Here is a 25,165-nt window from a genome sequence, read left to right on the forward strand (position 1 = left end):
ATGAATATATGTGTAATCATTAAATAAACTGAACCAGTTATCAAAATTCTACTCTTCTGTAAAAGGAAAAACTCCCTGCCTTATTTTAGGAAGTTAGTGTAATCTTGACACCAAAATAGCATATGAATACAATGAGGAAGAAAAATTTTAAAACAATCTTATTAACAAACATAAATTAAACATAAGTAAAATTCCTAAGTAAAATATTGGCAAACTAAATTCACTACTGTACATAATAAATAACATGATCAATTAGAGTTTGTCTCAAGATTATAAGAATAATTTACCATTAGAAAAAAACTATTAATGCAGGCACCTATTAACAGGTAAATGGATCAAAAAATCATATAATTATTTCAATATATCTAGACAAAGCATTCAATAACCTATTCATATTGACACTCTTAGGAAGCTAGGGATAGAAAGTAATTTCTTTAACCTGATAAAGTGTTATCTACAGAAAACCTGCTTGCTCCTCAAAATTGTAAAGGCTTCAAAAACAATGATCATCTGAGAAACTGCCATTGTCTAGAGGAGTCTTAAAAAGAAAGGAAGACTAAATGTAACATGGTATCCTGGATAGGATTCCAGAACAGAAAAAAAATTAGGTAAAAATTAAGGAAATCTAAATAAAGTATGGACTTTCCTTAATAATTATGTATTAGTATTGCTTCATTAATTGTGACCAATGTATCATACTAACATAAAAATTAACAATTGGGAAACTGCATGTAGGATATACAGCAACTCTCTAGACTATCTCTTCACAACTTCTTTGTAAATCCAATCTAGATGAACCCTTGTCTCTTGTAAGTGTTTTACACTTAAACTCTATTTTTGTCTGAGATTAGTATGACCACTCTAGTTCCTTTTTGATTACTATTTGCAATAATATCTTCTTCCATCTTTTCAATTCCAACCTATGTTTGTTCCTAGGTCTAACATGAGTCCCTGAGAGACAGCATGTGGTGGGATCATGGTTTTTTTAATTAATATTTTTAGCCTTTTTACCTATCTATAGCATTTTATTGGGGAATTTGATCCATTTATATTTAAAGTAATTATGGACAGGGAAGGACCGACTTTTGCCGTTTGTTATTTGTTTTCTGTGTCTTATAGCTTCCTTTGTCCCTCATTTCCTCCATTACTACCTTCCCTTGTGTTTAGTTGGCTTTTTATGGTGACAATTTTTTATTACCATCTCATTTCCTTTCATGTAGATTCTATAAATATTTTCTTTGTGATTACCATAAAGATTATATATAATATCCTAAAGTTATAAAATCTATTTTGAATTAATACCAACTTAACTTCAATTTCATAAAAAACCTTTACTTCTTTAGAGCTCTAACCCTTCCTCCTAACTCCATATTATTGTCCCAAATTAGATGTTTATATATGCACCCACTAACATAGACTTATAATTGTTTTATGCAGTTATGTTTTCAATATTGTAGAAAATACAGAGTTTACAAATAAAATTACAATAATTCTGATTTTTATATTTTATTATGTGTTTCCTTTTACTGAAGATCTTTCTATCTTCATAAGGCTTTGAATAAGAGAATTTGGTAAGGTTTATGGGTACAGATCAATATAATAATAATGGTTAACAATTTTTTTTTTGAGATAGGGTCTCTCTCTGTAGCCCAGGCTGGAGTGCAGTGGTGTGATCACAGCTCACTGTAGCCTTGGTCTCCTGGGTTCAAGTAATTCTCCCACCTCAGCCTCCTGAGTCATGGGAACACAGGCCCATGCCACAAGGCCTGGCTAATTTTTGTATTCTTTGTAGAGATGAGGTTTTGCCATGTTGCCCAGGCTAATATCAAACTCCTGGGCTCAAGTGATCTGCCTGCATTGGCCTCCCAAAGTGCTGAGATGACAAGCATGAGCCACCATGCCTGGCCAATAGTTAAAAATTTTGTTTGCATGTATTATGTACCAGATATTGTGCTAAGTATGTTAAGTGTAAACTCTATTAATATTCACATCAATCATATGAGAGGCCTACTGTAACCACCCCGTTTTACAGAGTTGGAAACTGGACCCAGAATTTACTAATCTGTTCAAGTAAGTGGTGGAACTAGGATTTGAATTCCATCAATCTGGATCCAGAGAGAATGCTCTCAATCACTATGTCGCACTGTTTCTCAAAGTTAATACCTACTCCCTGCATCAGCTACTTTAAAATGTCATTAAAAGACATAGATCCCATTCACGATGTCAAAAATAAGTAAATAAATGCAACCTTATTGGAGGTCATTTTAGATGGTCTAAATAAATGGGAGGATACAGTCGCTCATGTTTGGGAAGTATCAAACTAAGTATCTAAAACATGGAAGCTATCCCCAGATTAATCCAGCAATTCAATGCAATTCTATCAAAATCTCTAAAAGGTTGTGTGTGTGTGTGTGTGTGTGTGTGTGTGTGTGTCTGCATGTACACAACTTCTAGGTGGTTCCTAAATTAACAGGGAAAAGAGCTAAGAATAGCTCAGATTATTTTGAACCACAGGACTAAAGAAAGGGAACATACATCCCTGATATCAAGATTTATAGTAAAGCAACTATACTTTGGTTAAAACCAGATGGTATGATGGACCAATGAGTGGATAAATAAAACGTGTTATACACATAAAATAGAATATTATTCAACCTTAAAAAGGAAGGAAACTCTGGCACATGCTGAAGACATTATACTAAGTGAAATAAGCCAGTCACAAAAGGGCAAATATTGCATAACATATGAGATACTTAAGTGAGTTAAATTTATAGACAAATTAAGGAGAATGGTAGTTACTGGGGGGTAATGGGTTATACACATAAAATAGAATATTATTCAACCTTAAAAAGGAAGGAAATTCTGGCACATTCTACAACATGGAAGAACCTTGAAGACATTATAGTAAGTGAAATAAGCCAGTCACAAAAGGGCAAATATTGCATAATACATGACATACTTAAGTGAGTTAAGTTTATAGACAAATTAAGGAGAATGGTAGTTACCAGGGAGTAATGGGATGTTACTGTTTAATATGTGCAGCATTTCATTTTGGGATCATGAAAACTTTCTGGTTATGAATAGTAGTGATGGTTGCACAACAACATCAGTGTACTTAATGCCACTGAATTGTACACTCAAAAAGGATTAAAATGATAAATTCTATGTATCTTTTACCATAATTTTTAAATAAAAACATGGCATAGAGCAGGAATGGACAACTAGATCAATAGTAAAAAATACCCACAGAAACAGAACCATGAGAGCTTGGTGTATGATAGAAGAGACATTAAAATCAGCAGGGAAAATGAGGGACTAATCAATAAACAGTGTTGGACAACTGGCTATTTATATGGTAAAACATAAAATTAGGCCGGGCACGGTGGCTCACGCCTGTAATCCCCGCACTTTGGAAGGTCGAGGTGGGTGGATCACAAGGTCAGGAGTTCAAGACCAGCCTGGCCAAGACGGTGAAAGCTCGTCTCTACTAAAAATACAAAAAAAATTAGCTGGGTGTGGTGGCATGCGACTGTAATCCCAGCTACTGGGGAGCTGAGGCAGAGAATTTCTTTAACCTGGGAGGTGGAGGTTGCAGTGAGCCAAGATTGTGCCACTGCACTCCAGCCTGGGCAACAGAGCAAGACCCCATCTCAAAAAAAAAGAAATTAGATTCCTATCTCACCTCATACACAAATTAAATTACAGTTGAATGACATTATCAAACCATGAAGGCTAAACTTTAATTTTTTTAGAAAAAATATATGGTGATATCTGTATGATAGTGCAAAAGATTTCTTGAACAAGGTATGGAAGGTAAGGTAGTTTCCTACAGCTGCTGGAACAAAATGTCACAACATTTTGTGCTTTTCTGTTGCTTTCAACAACAGAAATGTACTCTCTTATAGTTCTGGGGCCCAGAAGTCTGAAATCAAGGTGTCAGCAAGGTCGTGCTTCCTCTGAGATTGTGTAGAATCAATCCTTCCTTGTTTCTTCTGAGCTTCTGATGATGGCTGTCAATCCTTGGTCATGCTTTGGCTCCCAGAGGCATCACTCCATTCTGTGTCTGTAATCACCAGTGTTCTCCCCGTGTGTCTTTGAAACCAAATAACCAAATTCCCTTCTTTTTTTTTTTTTTTTTTTTTTTGAGACACAGTCTCTCTGTCACCCAGGCTGGAGTTGCAGTGGCGCGATCTTGGCTCGCTGCAAGTTCCGCCTCCCGGGTTCACGCTATTCTCCTGCCTCAGCCTCCCAAGTAGCTGGGACTACAGGCACCCATCACCTCGCCTGGCTAATTTTTTTGTATTTTTAGTAGAGATGGGGTTTCACCATGTTAGCCAGGATGGTCTCAATCTCCTGACCTCGTGATCCACCCACCTCGGCCTCCCAAAGTGCTGGGATTAAAGGCGTGAGCCACCGCGCCCGGCCCCAAATTTCCCTCTTCTTACAAAAATGCCAGTGGTCCAGGTGCAGTGGCTCATGCCTGTAATCCCAGCACTTTGGGAGGCCAAGGGGGGTGGATCACCTGGGTCAGGAGTTCAAGACCAGCCTGGCCAACATGGCAAAAACCCATCTCTACTAAAAATACAAAAATTAGCCGGGAATGGTGGTGCACACCTGTAATTCCCAGCTACTTAGGAGGCTGAGGCAGGAAAATCGCTTGAACCTGGGAGGCGGAGTTTGCAGTGAACTGAGATTAAGCCATTGCACTCCAGCCTGGGTGACAGAGAGACTCAGTCTCAAAAAAAAAAAAAAAAAAGAATACTAATCATATTGTATTAAGGGCCCATCCTTTTCCAGTATGACCTTATCTTAACTAGTTACATTCACAATGGCCCTATGTCCAAATAAGGTTATATTCTGAGGTACTGGTGAGTAGGACTTCAACATATCTTTCCCGAGGACACAGCACAACTCAACCCAGAACAAAAATATTAGCCATAAATAAAAGAACTGATACATTTGATCATATTAAATTAAAAGTGAGAAATTTCTTTCTTCTGTAATATGTGTCAGATAAAAGATATTATGAAAAAAAGATTAGAAGTCTTTTCCCCCATTTTTAGTAATCTTGATATTATGAAACAAGTGAGTACTAAAACAAAAACAACAATAAATGTGAGCACTACAGCAAACATGACATACTGCAACATAAAATTTTATTGAAAAAAAACCACATACGTACTGAAGTTTTTTTTGTTTTTTTTTGTTTTTTTTTTGAAACCAAGTCTTGCTCTGTCGCCAGGCTGGAGTGCAATGGCGTGATCGTGATCTCAACACACTGCAACCTCTGCCTCCTGGGTTCAAATGATTCTCCTGCCTCAGCCTCTCAAGTAGCTGAGACTATAGGCATGTGCCAACACACCCAGCTAATTTTTGTACTTTTAGTAGAGATGGGGTTTCACTATGTTGGTCACTATGGTCTTGATCTCTTGACCTCGTCATCTACCCACCTTGGGTTCCCAAAATGTTGGGATTACAGGCGTGAGCCACTGCACCAGGCCAACCATGATCTTTTAGTGGTGCCTCTTTTCTCTTTTGACTTAAGAATGTTGTCCCTTAAGGAAACCTGGAGGCTACTACTGTGATACACTACTTGAGAGATGGATTGTTGCTCTTTCTTCTACAGTCTTTGCAAGGAGTAGATTATAAAGACAGAAGATGTTAACCATTGCATTAATGTTTGGAAGCTGAGAGTCTTCTAGATTTCTGCTAGCAAACTGATATGAGGTAGAGTCCTGAAAGATCTTTCAGCAATTTCATTTTCTTGGGATAAGTGAGTCACTTTCAGAACAGTGTGTGTTGTAGAATTTTTTGGTTGTGGCTGCTCTACTCAGATTGCGTAGAGGTTTTTTTTGTTTTCTGTTTTTTGTTTGTTTGTTTTGGTCAGATTTTTTGAAACATCTTCATAGTGTATCATCCTGAAAACTGAATAGTCACTTTGAGGTTACTCCTTTTTCTTTCCAGGTCAGTTAGCCAACTAAAAAGGCCCCGAAAAAACTGGCTTCATGGTCCATGTCTATCAAGTGCTCATTTGTTACAGAAACAAAAATTCTGTCATTTTCCTTAAGCTCAAATATTCCCCCTTGATAGATGGAATAGAGTCCATATTCTGCATCTTTAGACCAACAACTATTTCTAGCGCTTTTCATCAGCAATATAGGATCAGGATAACTTGTGTATTTGTAAATATATTGGACCATTTGTTTGTCGTTCTTTGTGTTTTCTTTTATTTCCTCCTGAAATCGAAAGTATGTTTGGGAATAGATGTAGTAAAACCCTTTTTCATGGATGACCAGTTCGCCATTCCTCAAGTGCAAGTTGCTCAGGAATGAATGCCCACTCCTTGATGATTCCCAGGAGTTTATTTTGCGGCCCAGAGCCTTTTCATTCTTGGAGTCTGTAGGAAATTTAGAGAGAAAGAGCGTTAACAGAAGGGAATTTGTAGCAAAGCAAGGAGCTTTTTTGCAGCTGTGGCCAGCCTATATTTTTGTTGGGATTGCCAGGGATTTCAATCTAATATCAAACTTCTTCCTCCTTCAATCTTAATGTGGATTATAAATTCTAGTGACATAGAAATTAGGAGGCTCCTGTATCATTGTGACATTGGGAACTGTTGGGAGTCCTTTGTCTTTTTATACCTTGTCAGCTGCTTATGCCACATGTGTCACACTTAGAATGGTAGCACAAGGGATAGCCCAGTCAGATAGCAATGGTTTCTCCTGGGCAGAACTTCTGCCCTGAATCTGTTCCTCCCTTCTTGTGCTGGTGAACTTAAGTGGACAGTCCAGAAGGAAACAGAAATAAACGTATCTATTTCTTTAGGCCTAGATCTCAGAAGTTCTTGCCATTCCTTTTGGACTGTTTGGGTCCCTCCTTGATCTTTCTCAGCTCTCCAGAGTCAAAGACACGTCCAAGCAGACGGCGTCTCTAGTCAAAAATAGTAGAGGCACAAAGTTGGCAAAGGAGCCTAGATTTAAAGATTCTCAGATCCTTGAATCTTTCACACTCAAAGGTTTTGAATGAAAAATGAACCTTCCAAAATGATATTCCTTTACGCTTTTAGCCTATCTCCACAATTGGTGCAAAATTGGGCTTTTCCAGAGCGTAAACCGATTATATTTATTGATGAGTAGCAAGCAGTAACATCATAATAATCCCCTCACTTGTAGGCAGAACATGCCAATCATTTATAAAACGTGAGTCCAAGAATGTCAAGAAGGCAACTACCCAGAAGAAACTAAACCAACCAACCAACCCCAAACCCCCAAACAAACTTTTTATCTATTAACTGATGTCTGAAATATTTTCAGACAAATTTACGGGAAAAAGCCTCTGATAAAAATAAAGGTGAGTATTTCTTGAGTACATACAATAGACTAGACATTTTGCATCATTTTGTGAGTTAAGATTTGTCTCAACTTTGCATATGAAGAAACTGAAGCTTGACTAGGTTAAGTAATTTGCTCAAAACATGCATCTAGGTGAAGAGGAGCTGTGATTCCAACCTAGATATTTACACTATAAGACCCATGCACAGAGGCCTGGCGCGGTGGCTCACGCCTGTAATTCCAGCACTTTGGGAGGCCGGGGGGTGCGGATCAGCTGAGGTCAAGAGTTTGAGACCAGCCTGGCGTAGTGGTGCATGCTTGTAATCCCAGCTACCCGGGAAGCTGAGGCAGGAGAATCGCTTGAACCTGGGAGGCAAAGGTTGCAGTGAGCCGAGATGGCACCATTGCACTCCAGCCTGGGCGACAAAAGTGAAACTCCATCTCAAAAAAAAAAAAAAAAACAAAACCCATGCACAGTATTACATAGCAACATATCGACACATGTTCTGCCTAGATATAAATTAGATGTAACATATATGGTTAAACTATATGAAACTGACATTTGTGTAAGTAAAATATGGTCAAATATTGGCAATCTCCTATGGTTTAATTTAATATAAATGCCACTAGGAGCACCTAGTGATTCATAGGGATAGTAAATGATTTAGAACCTTTAAAGAGAAGGGAGATTTGATGGCGAGCAAAGAAGAGAAGTGCAAAGGGTTGGAAGAAGTAATCATAAGAGAGAAAGGCTGGGTGCAGTGGCTCACACCTGTAATCCCAGCACTTTGGGAGGCCAAGGCAGGCGGATCACCTGAGGTCAGGAGTTCGAGACCAGCCTGACCAACATGGAGAAATCCCGCCTCTACTAAAAATACAAAATTAGCTAGGCGTGGTGGTGCATGCCTGTAATCCCAGCTACCTGGGAGGCTGAGGCAGGAGAATTGCTTGAACCCTGGAGGCGGAAGTTGCAGTGAGCCGAGATGGCGCCATTGCACTCCAGCCTGGGCAACAAAAGCGAAACTCTGTCTTAAAAAAAAAAAAAAGAAAGAAAGAGCGAGAAATTACTCTAAAGAAGGAAAAAAAATTGGGATCCTGACAACTGCGAAGACAAAATTCTCCCACTTTGTAATTTTCCTGAGGCCAGTTATGTCATGGCAATAATTGAGCTATTTGTCTGTAATCTTGCATCTGAAAACAGTCAATCTGAGATCTGATTAATACTGAGCATTTTGTAGATAGCCATATAAACATTTCAGGTAAAATTCTTCAAAAAATAAGTTACTTGGCACAATCCTTCCATTATTTTCCCTTAAGTCACTTATTTGTTGTTTCTCTTACTTGGAGAAGACAATGTGTTGCTTCTTCCTCTGGTCCCAGTTATGTGAGCTGCTACTCTCTGAGGACCTCTTTCTCTCACTAGGGGAGAAACATTTTGTTGCTTTTCTAAAAGAGAAATGATAAAGAATCATCAACACTTGCCAAACTAGTTCTTCAATACATTGCTGTTCATAGGTGTTGTCAATCAGCTATTGTAAGCATACCGGGCTTCCAAAGTTGATTCTATGAGTTTTCATAAAAATAACATTTTGATATTATGATCAACCTACCTCAGCTTATAATCAACTTGAAAAGTACTTTACACAGAAAGAATAAGCAGTAACATGGATTATAATTTATTAGTGTCTCACAGGTAAGGTCCAAAGAAAAACAAAGTGAAGATACAACAAAGTAAAGATTCTATCCCTTTTCCAAAAATATAAATAAAGAAATAACTGTAGATGTGTAATAATCCTGCTGAGTTAAATTGTGCAAATAACCACGTATTGGCAAATTTCCACCTTGAATTACATACAAAAATAAACAGAGTGGTACCAATTTTTGTCATCTCAATTTTCCTTTCTCTATGCTAACTACTGCAGATTCTAAAGCAGTAGCAATGATAACAATTGCTCTTAGATTCTGCAAACTGATATCCAACAGTCATCTTGCAACCACCCTTCCACTCCAAAAAAAAAGAATAGGAATTGACATTCTGGTCATGATATTGAGTATACGAGCATGTAAGTTGCGAATTCACTAGATCATAATAAACAAATAACATTTATTGATCACCATCCAAAGTATTTTGGAGCAGCCTTAAAAAAACAGAAATGTAGGCCGGGCGCGGTGGCTCAAGCCTGTAATCCCTACGGACCGGTGATCCGTAGGTGGGTGGATCACCAGGTCAGGAGATCGAGACCATCCTGGCTAACACGGTGAAACCCCGTCTCTACTAAAAATACAAAAAAATTAGCTGGGCGTGGTGGCAGGCGCCTATAGTCCCAACTACTGAGAAGGCTGAGGCAGGAGAATGGCGTGAACCCGGGAGGCAGAGCTTGCAGTGAGCAGAGATCGCACCACTGCACTCCAGCCTGGGCAACAGAGCAAGACTCCGTCAAAAAAAAAAAAAAAAGAAATGTAACAAATGACTTTCTCTTAAAAAATCAGTTCAAATTTCCCAAGTGTGCTTACATTGGTTGTAAGATAAATTATATTCTTTCATCAAACAGACAGTGCTAGGGTAAGGCACTACACCCCAGAGGGCTACAAATATTAATCACTGATTTCACTGACCATGTCCTCAAGGGACTTACAGACTTCTACAGAAAATATGAATTAGAAAGTGACAATTTGGAGGCCAAGATGGGTGGATCACTTAGCCTGAGGGTTTGAGATTAGCCTGGGCAACACAGTGAAACCTTGTCTCTATAAAAAATAGAAAAACCAGCCAGGTGTGTTGGCCTGTGCCTGTAGTCCTACTATTCGGGAAGCTGAGGTGGGAGGGTTGCTTGAGGACAGGAAGTTGAGGCTGCAGTGAGCCATGATCGCACCACTGCACTCCAGCCTGGGCAACAGATTTGTTAAGGTCATTTCAAGGATATGGATAGGAAAGCCTAGATTTGAAAGCAAATTTTTAAAAGAGGAAATTTCCAACTGGTTATAGCAAACACCTCCCAAAAAAGAAACTTGCAAATATGTATATCAAGGTACCATGGATATATCTTGGTATACAGAGTAGTGTTTCACCTTACAAGGATGAATAAAAAAGAATTTTTTTCTTCCAACACTGAAAACAATACATGCATCTATCTGCTGTAGACCATTAATCTGGTATGCCTCATCTGAATAGGTGGAGTGTTCAACATTCTCACTACTGCTTTCACCTTTGGAGAAATGATAAGAAAGAAGGCTTAGATCCCAGGACCGGGTCCTGTCCTTTATATTTAAAAAAACATATTTAATAAAGGAAAATGGGGGTGCCAAGTGATGAAGAGGTTTATTGCATTGGAAAAGAATAACAGATTTAAAAAATAACTGAAAGGAAATGAACAAGGTACATGTGATAAAAATAACAGAGTGCAGGGAATTTACTTAGAAAGGTGTCCAGGGAAGCCCTCTCTGAAGAGGTGACAATTACGTGAGCTGTAAAGGATGATGGAGTGCCAGATGGAAGGCTAAAGAAGCCAGCCTGGGCAACAGTAGTGAACAAAGAGGTGGGTCGAGAGAAGGCTGCTGACCATGAACAAGAGGGTGGTATGGCATGGAGACCACAGGATGAGGATCGTGGGTGGGCAGAAAGATTGCTGGGAAAGGGATGATAGAGGAGGAGGCTTTTGTAAAGAAAGACCTGGAGTCCAGTGGTGGCCTGAAACAAAGAAGGGTAACTTTAAGGGACTTCATTTATTTCTCTCAATTTCCCAGAAACGATTTAAGATGGCTTGTTTGTAACACATTAGAAGGTAGAAACTAATAAGTGAAGAAATTAAGGTGAAAGGAAAATTCACGGGGAAGAATAAAATTAAGCTGAAATAAAGTTCTGACCATAGATGGGCCACAGATTTGGTTCTGAGCTTCCTAGCTGCCAATGTAAAGAGAGAAGTAGAATCAACAAGTGGCTTGAGATACAGAGCAGCAGATCAGAGGATGGATGAGTGGATGAGAACACAGAGAAGGAGAATGGAGAACTATTCACAACCTGTCATGAAGATGACAGTAAAAAATTAAAATAGCAACAAAAAAGATACTACCTTGAACTGTAGAAATGGTTTCCTCAGAGGTTCTCAAAATCATCTGCAAATATTATTGAATAAAGCTTGTTAATTTCCCTAAAAATGTAAACTGACTATAGAATGCCTATGGCTCATCTTGCTGATGTCTAACAGGAAATTTCTACATGCATTATCAATCTAGGAAGCTTTAAGTTGGTCAAGCATAGGGTCTGTAAAGGGTGGGGTGGGAGCTGGGATAAATATTGAGATAGCTGTCCCCGCACAGCAATCAAGGGATGGTCCTCTGCCTGGGAAAGTTCTGTTGCTGGATGAAGTCTTGGAAAGGCCACACCTGGAGCAGTGCAGGAGGAAGAAGCCATCTGCCATGTGAGGTCAGCCAAATGTGGCTGATGGGTGTGGCAGCCATGTCATGTCACTTTCTGTGTGGGGGGTGTATGTATGTGCACATTCATGTGTGTGTGTGTATAAGTGCACTGGGTAACAGAGCCCAGGGGCTTAAAATTATTGGACAGACCTAAGCCTCAAGACGCAGGGCACACTTCTTCTCTCTCAGGATGCCCACAGACATACATAGCCTATCGACGTATAACCTGACAACACCATGTCATTCTTTCACTTCTGAGAATGTGGCTGAGCCATTCTCAACATAAAGATATTTTACCATCTTCCCATATCTTTGCTAAATATCTAGTAACCTCCCCCTGCCTTTGTACTAACCAGTGGGGAAAACCAGTAAGAAAGAGTGAAAACCAAACCTTTCTATTAAATGGGAAGACCCTGACTTGGCTCATCCATGGCTTCTGAATTCAGCTCTGTCCCTCCTGCCACCTTCTCCCATCACTGCCCTCATTCCCAGTCACTGTAGTTAACGTTGCAACTGTCAGAAACTTGCCTTCTCTGTACTTCCAGCCCAAAGCAGAAGCTCTCTGCTTCTCCCTCCACCGCAAGCCCTGATGCCGGATAATGGGGGCAAGGAGTGGTGGCGGTGGACTGACTGTAATCAGTTCCCTGGGCACTGACATACGGGAAGGGGAAGTGAGAGGAAACCACAGCATTCTCTCTTATCTCTGTCTCTCATTTCTCTCTGTGTGTCTATCTTTCCCACTCTTACTCTCTCTTTCTCTTATTCTGCAACAGAAAGGAAGGAAAGAAGGGGAAGCAGCAGGAAAAAGAAAAGGGTCTTTCCTACAATGTGGGAGGCAAAATAAAAAGAGTGACTAGAAGCATGGCCAGATGCCCTGTATTCAAATGCTTCAGTTACTGGCTCTGTGAGACTGCTCAAGTTGTTTAACTGATCTAAACTTCAATTTATTAATCTATTTTAAAAATATATTTAAGAGGATAATAACGATTTATTATTCAGAGCAGTCGAGAGGATTAAATGAGATAATGTATGAAATGGGCATAGGATATTTACTGGAATAAGTCTGTTCAACTAATGTGCCTGAAAAGAAAAAGAGAATCATTTTTCCCACATTCTCACCTATTCCCTCTGTGTTCTCTCCCAGCTTCCCGCTATTCTAGTTGGTAGCAGGATGTGAGGATGGGAGGGAGAATGGCAGGAATAGCAGGAAAGAGAAATGTCCTCACTATTTCCCTCATCTCCCCACTCCCTGTCCACAGCACCCAGCCCTCTCCTCAGTCTCCAGATTTCTACCCTAGTTCTCAGTCTCTCTCCCCTGCTGGACAATCGCACCTCCACCCTCCCCAAGCCCCTATCCCGGGAACTTGGGAGTTTCATTTCTCAGCTTCCTCAGGACCCTTCTCCAGCCCAGGCTTTTCCTAGTCTCCTGGTTCTTGCCCCCTGAACACTTGCTGTCATTTGCAGTGGTGGAATCATAGCTGCTTCCGTACATGTTTCTAGGACTCCTAGAAGGAAGTCTAGTTTCATTTCCCATAGAAATCGCATCTTATGTGTGTCAGGGCTCTACTGTGAAAACAGCTCAGGATTATCAGCTTGATCCCTAACCACCAACATAACAGTATTTATATGGAGAAACAGATGCAGAGCACCAAACAATGGACTTATAAACATGTGTAAAACACATTCTCCTCCTACCCTGGGAATTCCCCCAGTTAATGTCTTTAAACAATGGTGGTGTATGTGGTACTTCATAGTTTACAGAGTATTTTTATAGCTGTGTTCTCATCTGATATTTTTACATAGGCAGAAGCAACTTTTTTTTTATTTTTTTTGGTTTTTGAGATGGAGTCTTGATCTGTTGCCCAGGCTAGAGTGCAGTGGCACGATCTCAGCTCACTGCAACCTCTGCCTCTGAGGTTCAAGCAGTTCTCCTGTCTCAGCCTCCCAAGTAGCTGGGAGTACAGGAGCACACCACCACACTTTGCTAATTTTTGTATTTTTAGTAGAGACGGGATTTCACCATGTTGGCCAGGCTGGTCTTCAACTCCTGACCTCAGGTGATCTGCCTGCCTCAGCCTCCCAAAGTGCTGGGATTACAGGCGTGAGCCACTACACCTGGCCGCAAATATTATTAAATGCCATCTCACAAAGAAGGAAGAACCTAAGAGAAGAAACTTGATTTGATCTGTCACTCTGCCACATTTAGTAAAATAAACTGTTAACTAACATGTCTCTGCTGGAGGTCCTGTTTAAGCAACTTCCATAAACAGATACTTTTTGTAATTTGTTATTTATTGGCTGTAAATTAAGAAAAAACCACCTTCAATTTCTCAAAGTATCTCTTTCTTCCCTTCCCTTCCCTTCCTTTCCTCTTTCTTCCCTCTTACTTTCCTCTTTCTTTATCTCTATATGCATACAAAAATAAATATTTAATTCCAGACATCAGCAATGTGGGAAGAATATAAAACATCATAATTTGATCTTCTTTATCTTTTGAATGAAAAACAATCCCACACATTCTTTATGACTTTGTGACCTTCTCTTCATTACCCTGTGTGTGCCTCAGTTTCCATAATGTGAGATCAAAAGGTTAGACTAGATGTGGAGGCTGTCTGGGGCAGAGGAATGAACTCTAGACCAGGAGTCAGCCAGGCCCTGCCCTTTGCTGCTATGCCCCATTTTCCTAGTTCTATGAATTTGGGGAAAATTACTTAAATACTCTGAGCCTGTTTTCTTATTTGTAAAATGAAGAGTCTAGACTTGATTATCTTAAAGATTCCTTTGCTTTAAGGAATTCTTCTGGCCTTCTCTGCCTGCTGGTGAGGTCACCTGGTGAGGTTACCTACCTTTCTAACGAGCTGACGGAGTTGCCACTTGACTTGCCAGCAGGGGCTGTTCATACTGTCTTCGTCATTAGGGTCCCAAGAGCTGTCATCTTCTTTTAAGAAACAAGCAATGCCACTTTTGGAGTACTTGTCCTGCATCTGGGTTGAGATGGAATATAACACAATATTTTGCATAAGTGCTTTTTATTTTTGTTCATTTGGAAGTTGAGACAACAGAAACTGATAGCAGACTTAGAGAAGTTTTGGCATATTGAGTAAGTTCCTGTTTGAAATAAAAGTAAGCATGCTCTCCTTTGTCCTTAAAAAAAAAAAAGAATAAAAGTAAGCAGCTGGATATGGTGGAAAGGATGCAGGTGTGGGTCAGGCATCTGGAGTCACAGTGTCCCTCCCTGCCTCCCTTACTAAACAGCTGTGCTTTTCTTGACAAGTTGCTTCCATTCTCCTGTGTCTGTTCATAGTTTTGAGCCGGTTCACTACGGTGATTCTGAGGTCTCTTCCAGTTCTGCCATGGTATGTATCCCATTTTGAAGCTGGAAACCTACCTAGATACAAGGTCGGTAGTGGAGTCAGTTCACATTTTAGGATCCTAAATAAAAAACAGCCAAGTCATTTGGGAAGGGGTCATGTTCTGTTTCTAGATCTGAGTTGTGGCTAGCTAAGTAGATTCTAGTTACTGGTCTGATTTCTACTCCTCCGGCTGGCAGAATCTGGACCATGTTGCCGCTAGAAATCTGAATGCTGTCTCATTAAATGTTTACACTAACTAGGGATTTATTGGTAGAGACTTTAAACACTCTTTGAAGGTTTTCTCCCTGTTTCTGATTGAAAGTAAACAATTGCAATAGCCAGATCATTATCAACGAACTCCTCATCCTCATCAACAAATCCTTGCTTGATGTTATAAACACACACACACACCCACACACACCCCACCCCAAACCACCCAGAACTCCTCAGGCTGATAATCGTTTAATTGAGAAAAACAGGAAACAGAAGGTCCAAACAAAGCCAGAAGGATTTTGTTTGTTTGTTTGTTTTGCTCATTTCTTCTCTTCTGTTTTGTTTTGTTTTGTTTTGTTTTAACAAGTGGGATGGAAGAGAGGTTATTTCCTTGAAAAAATCTGCTGAATTGGCCAGGCGCTGTGGCTCATGTCTGTAATCCCAGCACTCTGGGAAGCCAAGGCGGGTGAATCACAAAGTCAGGAGATCGAGACCATCCTGGCTAACACAGTGAAACCCCGTCTCTACTAAAAAAATACAAAAAATTAGCTGGGCGTGGTGGCGGGCACCTGTAGTCCCAGCTACTCGGGAGGCTGAGCCAGGAGAATGGCGTAAACCCAGGAGGCGGAGCTTGCAGTGAGCTGAGATCCTGCCATTGCACTCCAGCTTGGGCAACAGAGCGAGACTCCGTCTCAAAAAAAAAAAAAAAAAAAAAAAAATCTGCTGAATTGACTCTACCTGGGGAAATAAATGAGAAAATGACAATTTTAATCTGTTATTTGAACTAAGGTACTGCAAAGCCTGAAGGGAGGATCAAATTGAATGATGATTCACTCCTTCCTATAGAAAGACAGTATCATTTTAAATCAAAATATCTTAACTGTTTATGAGAGGTCCCAGCTAGAATCACACAGTTCTGTACTCAGCCATGTAACCCTTGGACATTTGGCCAAGGTCCCTCAAATGCAAAGGTGCAAACTTGAGTTAATAAATTTCTTCCACACACCCTGACATAGATCATTCATTTACTTTTAAACAAATGTTTATTTTCTTTCTTCCTCTTTTAAATTACAAGAGAAAAACATTCCCATAGTGTCTGTAGTTGGAGGTGAAGCTGGGGCCACCTGAGTTGAGATGTGACTGGCCATGGACTTAGGTACATTTCCTTGCCCCTGCCTGCCCCATCTGTAGACATCTAGTTGCACCTCCAATTGACTTGGGAGATGCAAAACCTTTCCAAGGAAGGCACTCAGTCACATATGATTCAGAAATATGAGAGCATGTCTAGCAAACTGTGGGAAAGGATCAAGAAGGAAGAGACGAGAGACTGGGATCAGCCACAGGGCCCGAGGGTGGTTCCAGGAAGAGCAAACTTTCCCTGGACACTGTCCCAGTTCACTCAGTATGAGTTGGCTCTGGCCAAGCTTCGGTTTGATTACACTGAACAAGCAGGCTCACAAGTCTCTGTAACTTGTTGGGGCAAAAAGCTGTGCATGACACAGAAAGGAGGGAGCAGTATGCCTTTTTACTTCACATCAGCTGTAAGCTATCTCAGCAGGAAATGGCTGAATATGGGAGGCTCCAGCTGTGGGAGGCAAGGTGCAGAGTTGAAAGCTGCCTGTGATCAGGCAGTAATGGCAGCAGGCAACAACTTATCAACTGAGGTGGAGTTGGACATGGATGGTGGTGATGGAGCTTGTGCCACAGGGACTAGCCCAGGTTAACACCAATTGCTGGCTAGAGCCTGTGATCCCTTCTGAGTATTTTCCAGAAATACTTTCAGGAGGAGGTGGGGGGAACCTGGAAAATTGAGTAAGGTCCTGGGTATAAGTGGATGGGAGGTTAACAAGCTAATGTAGCCACATTATTACCCAGGAGTTTATAAAGCCTGGATACATTCAGGATACACAGGCAAGCAGGGAAGCATGGAAAAGTAAAGAACACTTTTCTAAAAGAAAAAAAAAACCCTCCAAAAACTAAATAAGTAAATCACAAAAACAAAACAAAACAAAAAACAAAATAACCACTAATAGCAGCTATATTTTCACCTCCTAGTTAACCTTTGGATGATCTCTCTTGTTTACAGGGGTGAGATCAGACTGTGTGTGTGCATAATTTTGAGTATGGTTGTTTTCTCATAAGACTATATAAAAATGCTGTGTTCTTTAAATCTATATGAAAATTATACATGGATAGCATGGATATTTTTATGACATTCCCTGTAGAAAATTTGTAAAATATAGAAAAATAAAAAGGAAAAAAAAATCCATAATCATACCATCTAGAGATCACATTGTCATTTTGGTGTTTCTCTTTCTAGAACTTTTTATGCATAAATATTGATTTCTGAACAATAGAAATCCAGAGAGGAAGCCCCAGTCACTCTCTCCACCCTCACATGTTTCTTGCGTCATGAATTTTGGTAGTTTCTTCTATAGAACTTGGCCAATACTGGTGACTAGACACATGGTGAGTTGACGTGGGGTGCTGTGGTTATTCCAAGAATGATAATTAATACGATATGTCTCCCCCACCTCCTCCCATCCTCTCCACTTCAAAGTGTGAGTTTCCTGCAGCATATCATAGGCTGAGGCTATATTCTCTAACTAACCACACCTGGGCACTGGGGGCAGAAGGTAGCGTGTGGGGGTTATTTTCATTTGCGTGCCTCTGAAAAGAAAGCTCTTGCACTGGGTGCCTGTTCTTCAGCTCCAGAAGCCCTTGGTTCTGAAAAGTGGATTTCCATGGTGACTGCTCTTGGTGCTGTTACAAACATGGTGGTTGTCTAGGCCAGGGTCAACCAGTCCTTGATGGGGCTTGAGGTCGGCAGGGTAGACTCAGCAAGGTAGACTTCAAGATGGCAGCACTGACCCTGTCTGCTGCCGAGACATTAGTCTCTGGCAATCATTTTCTGCAAACTGCAAATAGCATAAAGGATCATTTATGGAGATCCGTGGAGAGGAAGTCCTTCTCCTTTTTCCTCCCCATCTATGATGCCACAGTGATAGGCCATTCCTTTATCATAAAACATTCTCAGAGGGACACAAACTTCAGGGGCTAAGCCCATATTTGTTGTTCATGTTTGCTGGTCTACAGGCTATTTGTGAAGGTCCAATCCAATGTTATAAAGCCTTCCTTAACCCTTACACCCTATAATCCTTGCAGACTGTATCTTCTGCAAATTTTCACCAGCCAAAGTGGAGCCTGTATTCAATTTTAAGAAATTAATACTTATGTTGAATATACTTTTCCAAAGTCTACACAGAAGATTCAAATTTTTTTACCTTTGGAAAATTTCTGATGAAGAAAGTGACACCTTCAGGAGACTTTTCAGCAGTAATTACAACGCTACAATAAAAATAGCATTGTATTGTATTGAAAAAATGTATTGTAAAAAAAAAGTAGGTGCTTCAAATTATTGAGTACCTCCTTCATGCCTGGGTTCAAAATCAGGCTTTATCTTTTACTAGTTTCATAATCTTGAACAAATCTCTTAACTTCGCCTGAGCTTTAGTTTGTTCATCTATAATATGGGGTAATTATACTTACGTAATAGAATTGTTATGAGAATTGAAACTGGACAATACTTTTCAAAGTTCCTGGTACACAGTAATTGCTCGATATCTGTAATTCTCCTAGCTTTCTAGCACTCTCAATGAATTCTTCTGCATGCCTAATGTACATGTATTCATATGTCAATATGCAATTAGGAAAAATGTGTGCAAGTGGGAAGATCTTAAGCCTTATATGAAATTTCCATTTTTATAGTAGAATTGAAAAAGAAATTTGATTATATATACAGACAATTGCATGAGTCAGTTGAGTAAAGAACTGGTTAATTCAATCTTAAAATTAGTCCAACTTGTAATGTAAGCAAATTGATGGAGCTACTTGTGTGTGGAGTAACAGCTTTACTCTGTTTATGCGGCAAAGTTAAGAAAGGTTAGGAAATTCTGGCTCCAAATTGGTGAACATAGCAGTATTCCAGTCTCTCGTGTAGACTTAAAGCTAAAGGTATGATTATAGTTTCATTAATATTTTTTTCTTACAAAAGAAAATCTTTTCTAAATGTGTCCTACAATAAACCTGACTTTACTAGTCACCTAATAGTAGCCATAATTTTCATAATTACTTGCAAATAAAACAAGATTCTGCCTCATCCATTTCCAAAAGAAAAATTTCCGACTGATTGAGATAACCAAACTTACATTCCACAGGATATGCAAACTGCATTTCCCTAGCAAATAGTTACTACTCTATGTCTTTTGCAAAATTTATACTTTTCTGAGATCCTTAGCCTTTCATTTCCTAGTCAGCTGGCAGAGATGGTGCTGCAGGATGCGCTGTGCATGCACAGTGTACATCACAAGGTGCAGATAGGTTAACCCTGTGGACATCCCGCTGTGGAGGGAAGAGCCTACAGACCTGGGAGCTAGCCGCCCCACGGCTACCTCCAAAGCCTTGTCTGAACTTGAGTACATTATTTCTTGTCTCCTCATCTGTAGAAAGGTGGTTGTGGTGGTAGGGGGAGGATCTGAAGTTCCTTGTAACTCATAATTCTCTACTATTTAATATACAATGAGTTAAAATATATATTAGAAGTCAAAAACTGAGTTGGTTTATTTTCAGCAATTTTACAGTCATAGTTCCAGGGGTTTTCATCGAGAAAATCATGAATTAAAATAGCACTAAGTGTTTGTTTGTTTTGTCTGTCAAAGATACCTCAATTTGTACATGGACCATCCACAGGCAGAGATTGGCAGTTTGCTTTTCAATTGTTTTATCATGAACAGCTGTGTCTATCTGATAACTTCTTTATTACAGACTTTACCCATGACATGCCTGTGCCCCAGGAATAGGCAGAGTGCCAGTCCTTTGTATTCTCACTTATTTTCAACACAGGAATGCCACGTAACTAAAAGCAAAACATTTCAAAGATGTGAAAGTTCACCAGGACTAGCTACATCTGGAATACAAAATGGGAGTGTTCAGTGACTTAGAGCCTGGCTTTGGGTTGAGCCTGACTCTACCCTTGTTGCCTGCATATTCGTGGTGCCTATCACATTTGCGAAGGCTGTTCATTCATGCAATAAGTATGTAGTGAACCACAAGTATTAGTATTAGTGGCTACTTGGGTACCACATGCTAGACCCAGAGGTATACTGATGAGCACAAGCAGACACAGCTCTGATACAGCTACCCTCACCCTCAAGAATTCATGAGTCAAGAACTGTAACTCCAATCTGGAACAACAAAGCAGGGAAGATGGCTACAGTAACCAAAACAGCATGTTACTGGTATCAAAACAGATACATAGACCAATGGAACAGAACAGAGGCCTCAGAAATAACACCACACATCTACAACCACCTGATCTTTGACAAACCTGACAAAAACAAGCAATGGGGAAAGGATTCCCTATTTAATAAATGGTGCTGGGAAAACTGGCTAGCCATAGCAGAAAACAGAAACTGGGCCCCTTCCTTACAACTTCTACAAAAATTAACTCAAGATGGATTAAAGACTTAAACATAAAACCTAAAACCATAAAAACCCCAGAAGAAAACCTAGGCAATACCATTCAAGATGGCATGGGCAAAAACTTCATGACTAAAACACCAAAAGCAATTGCAACAAAAGTCAAAATTGACAAATGGGATCTAATTAAACTAAAGAGCTTCTGCACAGCAGAAGAAACTATCATCAGAGTGAACAGGCAACCTACAGAATGGGAGAAAATTTTTGCAATCTATCCATCTGACAAAGGTCTAATATGCAGAATCTACAAGGAATTTGTTTCTTGTAAAACAAATTGACAAGAAAAAAACCACATCAAAAAGTGGGCAAAAGATATGAATAGATACTTCTCAAAAGAAGACATTTATGTGGCCAACAAACATGAAAAAAAAGCTCATCATCACTGGTCATTAGAGAAATGCAAATCAAAACCACAATGAGATGCCATCTCACTCCAGTTAGAATGGTGGTCATTAAAAAGTCAGGAAACAACAGATGCTGGAAGGATGTGGAGAAATAGGAATGCTTTTACACTGTTGGTGGGAGTATAAATTAGTTCAACCAGTGTGGAAGACAGTGTGGCAATTCCTCAAGGATCTATAACCAGACATACCATTTGGCTCAGCAATCCCATTACTGGATATATACCCAAAGGATTATAAATCATTCTACTATAAAGACACATGCACACATATGTTTATTCCAGCACCATTTACAATAGCAAAGACTTGGAACCAACCCAAATGCTCATCAGTGATAGACTGGATAAAGAAAATGTGGCACATATACACCATGAAATACTATGCAGCCATAAAAAAGAATGAGTTCATGTCCTTTGCAGAGACATGGATGAAGCTGGAAGCCATCATTCTCAGCAAATTAACACAGGAACAGAAAACCAAACACTGCATGTTCTCACTCATAAGTGGGAGTTGAACAATGAGAACGCATGGACACAGGGAGGGGAACACACACACTGGGGCCTGTCAGGGGTGGGAGGCTAGGGGAGGGAGAGCATTAGAACAAATACCTAATGCCTGTGGAGCTTACAACCTAGATGATGGGTTGATGGGTGCAGCAAACCACCATGGCACATGTATACCTACGTAACAAACCTGCACATTCTGGGCATGTATCCCAGAACTTAAAGTAAAATAAAAAAATTAAAAAATAAAGAAATCTGTTGGCCAGAATTCACAAAGAGCAATAGACCTCATGTGAGTTATGAATCTGAACTTCATCCTGCTGTGCTATTAGATAAAGACTCTAAGAGCTACATTACAGATTTTTTCGACAGGAAGTATCACAGTAACAAGGCCCTATTTAAAGGCTGTTGCTACGGCTGTGGAACAGATTTACCCATTTGTGTTTGAAAGCAGGAAAGAAATTTTATCATTCACCACTTAATTGGTTAGAATCTCTTACTGTGCACCTTTTAAAACCTGCTGCTGCACATTGGACTCAAAAGGAAAACTGGACCAACGGTAATTGAGTAAATAAGACTCTTTTATTTATTCATGGCTACAGTGTAAGCTCCAGTCCCTTTGGACTTTATTCCAAACCTTGCTATAATATAAAAAAGGAAGTTTACAAGGCATGTCATTGCTGCTTTTACAAAAGGACATTCTATTTATTTTCGCAGGAATTCTCATGTCCCCATAAGCAGAGCTGTCACAGTGTGCACTACCTTAGGCTGTTTTATTGTTGTTGTTGTTATTTTTTTCCAATTTGAGCTAATGTGTTTTATTTGTGAATAGTCTTTTACATTTTTGTATGCTGAATATGGGCAACAAAGAACCTATAAAAGTTACCTTTTTCAATTGAATGTGCACAAATAAAAGTTTGGAAAAGGAAAACAAAAGAACTATAAAGCATTTAGCAGAAAGCTTTCATGAAGAGTTGCAATGGCTAATATTATAAAATACACATACTTTTAAAAACAAAAAATCCCTCAGGGGTTTTGTTGCCCACATCTGCTAGTAACTAGTGGAGCTAGTAACTTAGTGTAAACTAAGTTAACTGCACTTAGTTTACACAATTTCTTGAATTTACAGTTTTGCAAAGACCTCAGTGGTTATGTGATTTAGCAGTTAGAGTGTACCCACAGAGAAAGGAAGCAGGAAAGTCTTCAGAGAGGGGCAAGCTGACATGCAAAGAAGCAGGTAACCAGACAGTTGCTAAGCGCCTTGAAGACTGAGTGCACTGCACTGCACTGACCTGCTTCAGCTCGTTGGTAAAGTACACGTAAGTTACAGCCACACAGAGAGACTGCAGGAGCACTGTGAAGATCACGATCAGCACGCAGGTCTGCCCCAGGCTGGGTCCCCCCTGGACCTCCATCATAGCCATGATCCTGTCAGAGTCTGACTGCTGTAAGTCAGCCAGGCTGCCGGTCACCGAAGCCCTTCCTTCTCTGTTCTTTTATAGTCAGTGAGGAAACGAAAGCGAATGAGTTGTTTTTCTGTGTTCTGTGGCCTTGGCCCCACCCACATCTATTGAACCTGCAACTGTCCCTCCCCTTTCCTACTGCCCAGGGACAACACTTGTCTCAAAGTAGTTGGAAAGGAAGGAAACTGAAAGAAGCTCCTCTCCTTGCCCTCGGTATCCATGCACCCCTTCTCTACACTCACCTCAAGCCCATTTCTCTCTTCTCTTTCTTGCTCTCCTTTTTATAATGTCCTCAGCCAAAGAGAGGAGGGATTTTCTTTGCTTTTCCCTAACATATCCTCATTCTACCACAGAGCTCTAAGCCTCATGGCCTGGCTGTCATAGGCACAAGGCCTGTTTTCTAAATTATAAGATAATTTTTATGACCTGAAACTTCCATATCTGGTTTTTCTCATGCTACCGTGAGGGTGGGAAGAGGGCACGGTGGGAATGGATAAAGGAAAATAGAAATACTGTCTCATAGCAGTGGTCTTTCTACAGAACTCCATCTTGAATGTCAGAATCTAAATATCGACTTCTTCCTCTTTGCAAACCTTCAGACACAAATTCTAATCTCCTTCTCAGATCTCCATCCCTACCAAGACAATATGCCTGTGTGTTAGGCTGGACAGGTAGGAAGTAGTTGACACACTCAGAAAGGCAAAGGAAAAAAACATGTGGATGTTTTCCAAAATATTAACCCCATCACAATGTCTCGCTGTCACTATCCTTTTACAGGTTAGAAAAAGAAGTTACAGGGAGTTAATTACCCTCAGATTCAGGACCCAGCCCCAGATCTCCCCACTATCAGATGTCATAAGCTGGCCCAGCTGTATGTTGTCTCTTTATCTTATTCAGCATTTTTCTTTTTCTTTCTTTCTTTTCTTTCTTTCTTTCTTTCTTTCTTTCTTTCTTTCTTTCCTTTCTTTCTTTCTTTCTTTCTTTCTTTCTTTCTTTCTCTTTCTTTCTCTCTTTCTTTCTTTCTTCTTTCTTTTTCTTTCCTTCTTCTTTCTTTTTCTTTCCTTCTTCTTTCTTTCTTTCTTCTTTTTTATTTATTTATTTATTTTTTGACAGAACTCACTTTATTGCCCAGGCTGGAGTGCAGTGGTGCAATGGCATGATCTCGGCCCACTACAACCTCCACCTCCCAGATTCAAGCAATTCTCCTGCCTCAGCCTCCCAAGTAGCTGGGATTACAGGTGCATGCCACCATGCCCAGCTAATTTTTTTGTATTTTTAGTAGAGATGGGGTTTTACCATGTTGGCAAGGCTGGTCTCGAACTCCTGACCTCAAGTGATCCTCTTGCTTCAACCTCCCAACGTGCTGGGATTACAGGTATGAGCCACTGCACTGGGCCATTGTTTAGTTATTCCATTCTTGACCCACTGAGTCAGAGTTTCTGGACTTAGGAACCTACATTTTTCAGCAAGTACTCCAAGAGATCCTTTGAAACCTAAAGTTTGGGACCCTCGATCAACAGTTACATTCCTGAGTTCATTCAGGCACTGCTGGTCACCATCACTTCCTGCCCTTGCCTTCTAGCTGTAAATGAGTCTACATTTAAGAAAATATTTTCAAATTTTAAATTTGCCTCTGTCAAATTGCTAAATTTTTAAATGCAAATTCCTTTCGGACACAGACAAATTGGCAAGGTAGCATTTTTCCTACTAAAAGTTTTAGACATTATGTGAACCTAACACTATTTGAACACACTTACACTCTAAGTCCTGGACTGAATGAGTTTTTTAAATCAGGTGAAAGATGAGTAGGATAACCGTAATGCACAAGACACACAGCCGGGCAGGGCAGAAACAAGAAACAAGAGATGGCAAAGAAACACAGGGGGAGAAGACCAAAGAAAACCAACTTAACACCTTTGTTATAATCCAGAAATAGAAACATTATGGCTA

At 40.0% G+C, this 25,165-nt stretch overlaps 1 protein-coding gene across 1 annotated transcript; it reads right to left on the reverse strand.

Moving 5' to 3' along the window:
• Positions 1-5,139: 5,139 nt before the first annotated feature.
• On the reverse strand, positions 5,140-23,325 carry TNFSF10 (TNF superfamily member 10). The gene is made up of 5 exons (XM_024245038.3): positions 23,045-23,325; positions 14,591-14,728; positions 11,399-11,441; positions 8,670-8,774; positions 5,140-6,397 (listed from the first exon to the last, which is right to left on the reverse strand). Exons 1-5 carry the CDS (start codon positions 23,174-23,176, stop codon positions 5,970-5,972), a joined length of 846 nt encoding a protein of 281 aa, XP_024100806.3. The 5' UTR covers positions 23,177-23,325; the 3' UTR covers positions 5,140-5,969.
• Positions 23,326-25,165: the final 1,840 nt, after the last annotated feature.

This window comes from Pongo abelii, chromosome 2 (genome assembly GCF_028885655.2).
Source record: "Pongo abelii isolate AG06213 chromosome 2, NHGRI_mPonAbe1-v2.0_pri, whole genome shotgun sequence".
Lineage (NCBI taxonomy): Eukaryota > Metazoa > Chordata > Mammalia > Primates > Hominidae > Pongo > Pongo abelii.

Excerpts from the sequence above, each read along its gene's own strand:
- TNFSF10 (XM_024245038.3), bottom strand. The coding sequence starts at position 23,176 with ATGGCTATGATGGAGGTCCAGGGGGGACCCAGCCTGGGGCAGACCTGC. Across the intron at positions 14,729-23,044 it reads TTACCAACGAGCTGAAGCAG|ATGCAGGACAAGTACTCCAA; the intron begins GTCAGTGCAGTG and ends ATCTCAACCCAG. Across the intron at positions 6,398-8,669 it reads CAACACATTGTCTTCTCCAA|ACTCCAAGAATGAAAAGGCT; the intron begins GTAAGAGAAACA and ends AATTTCCTACAG.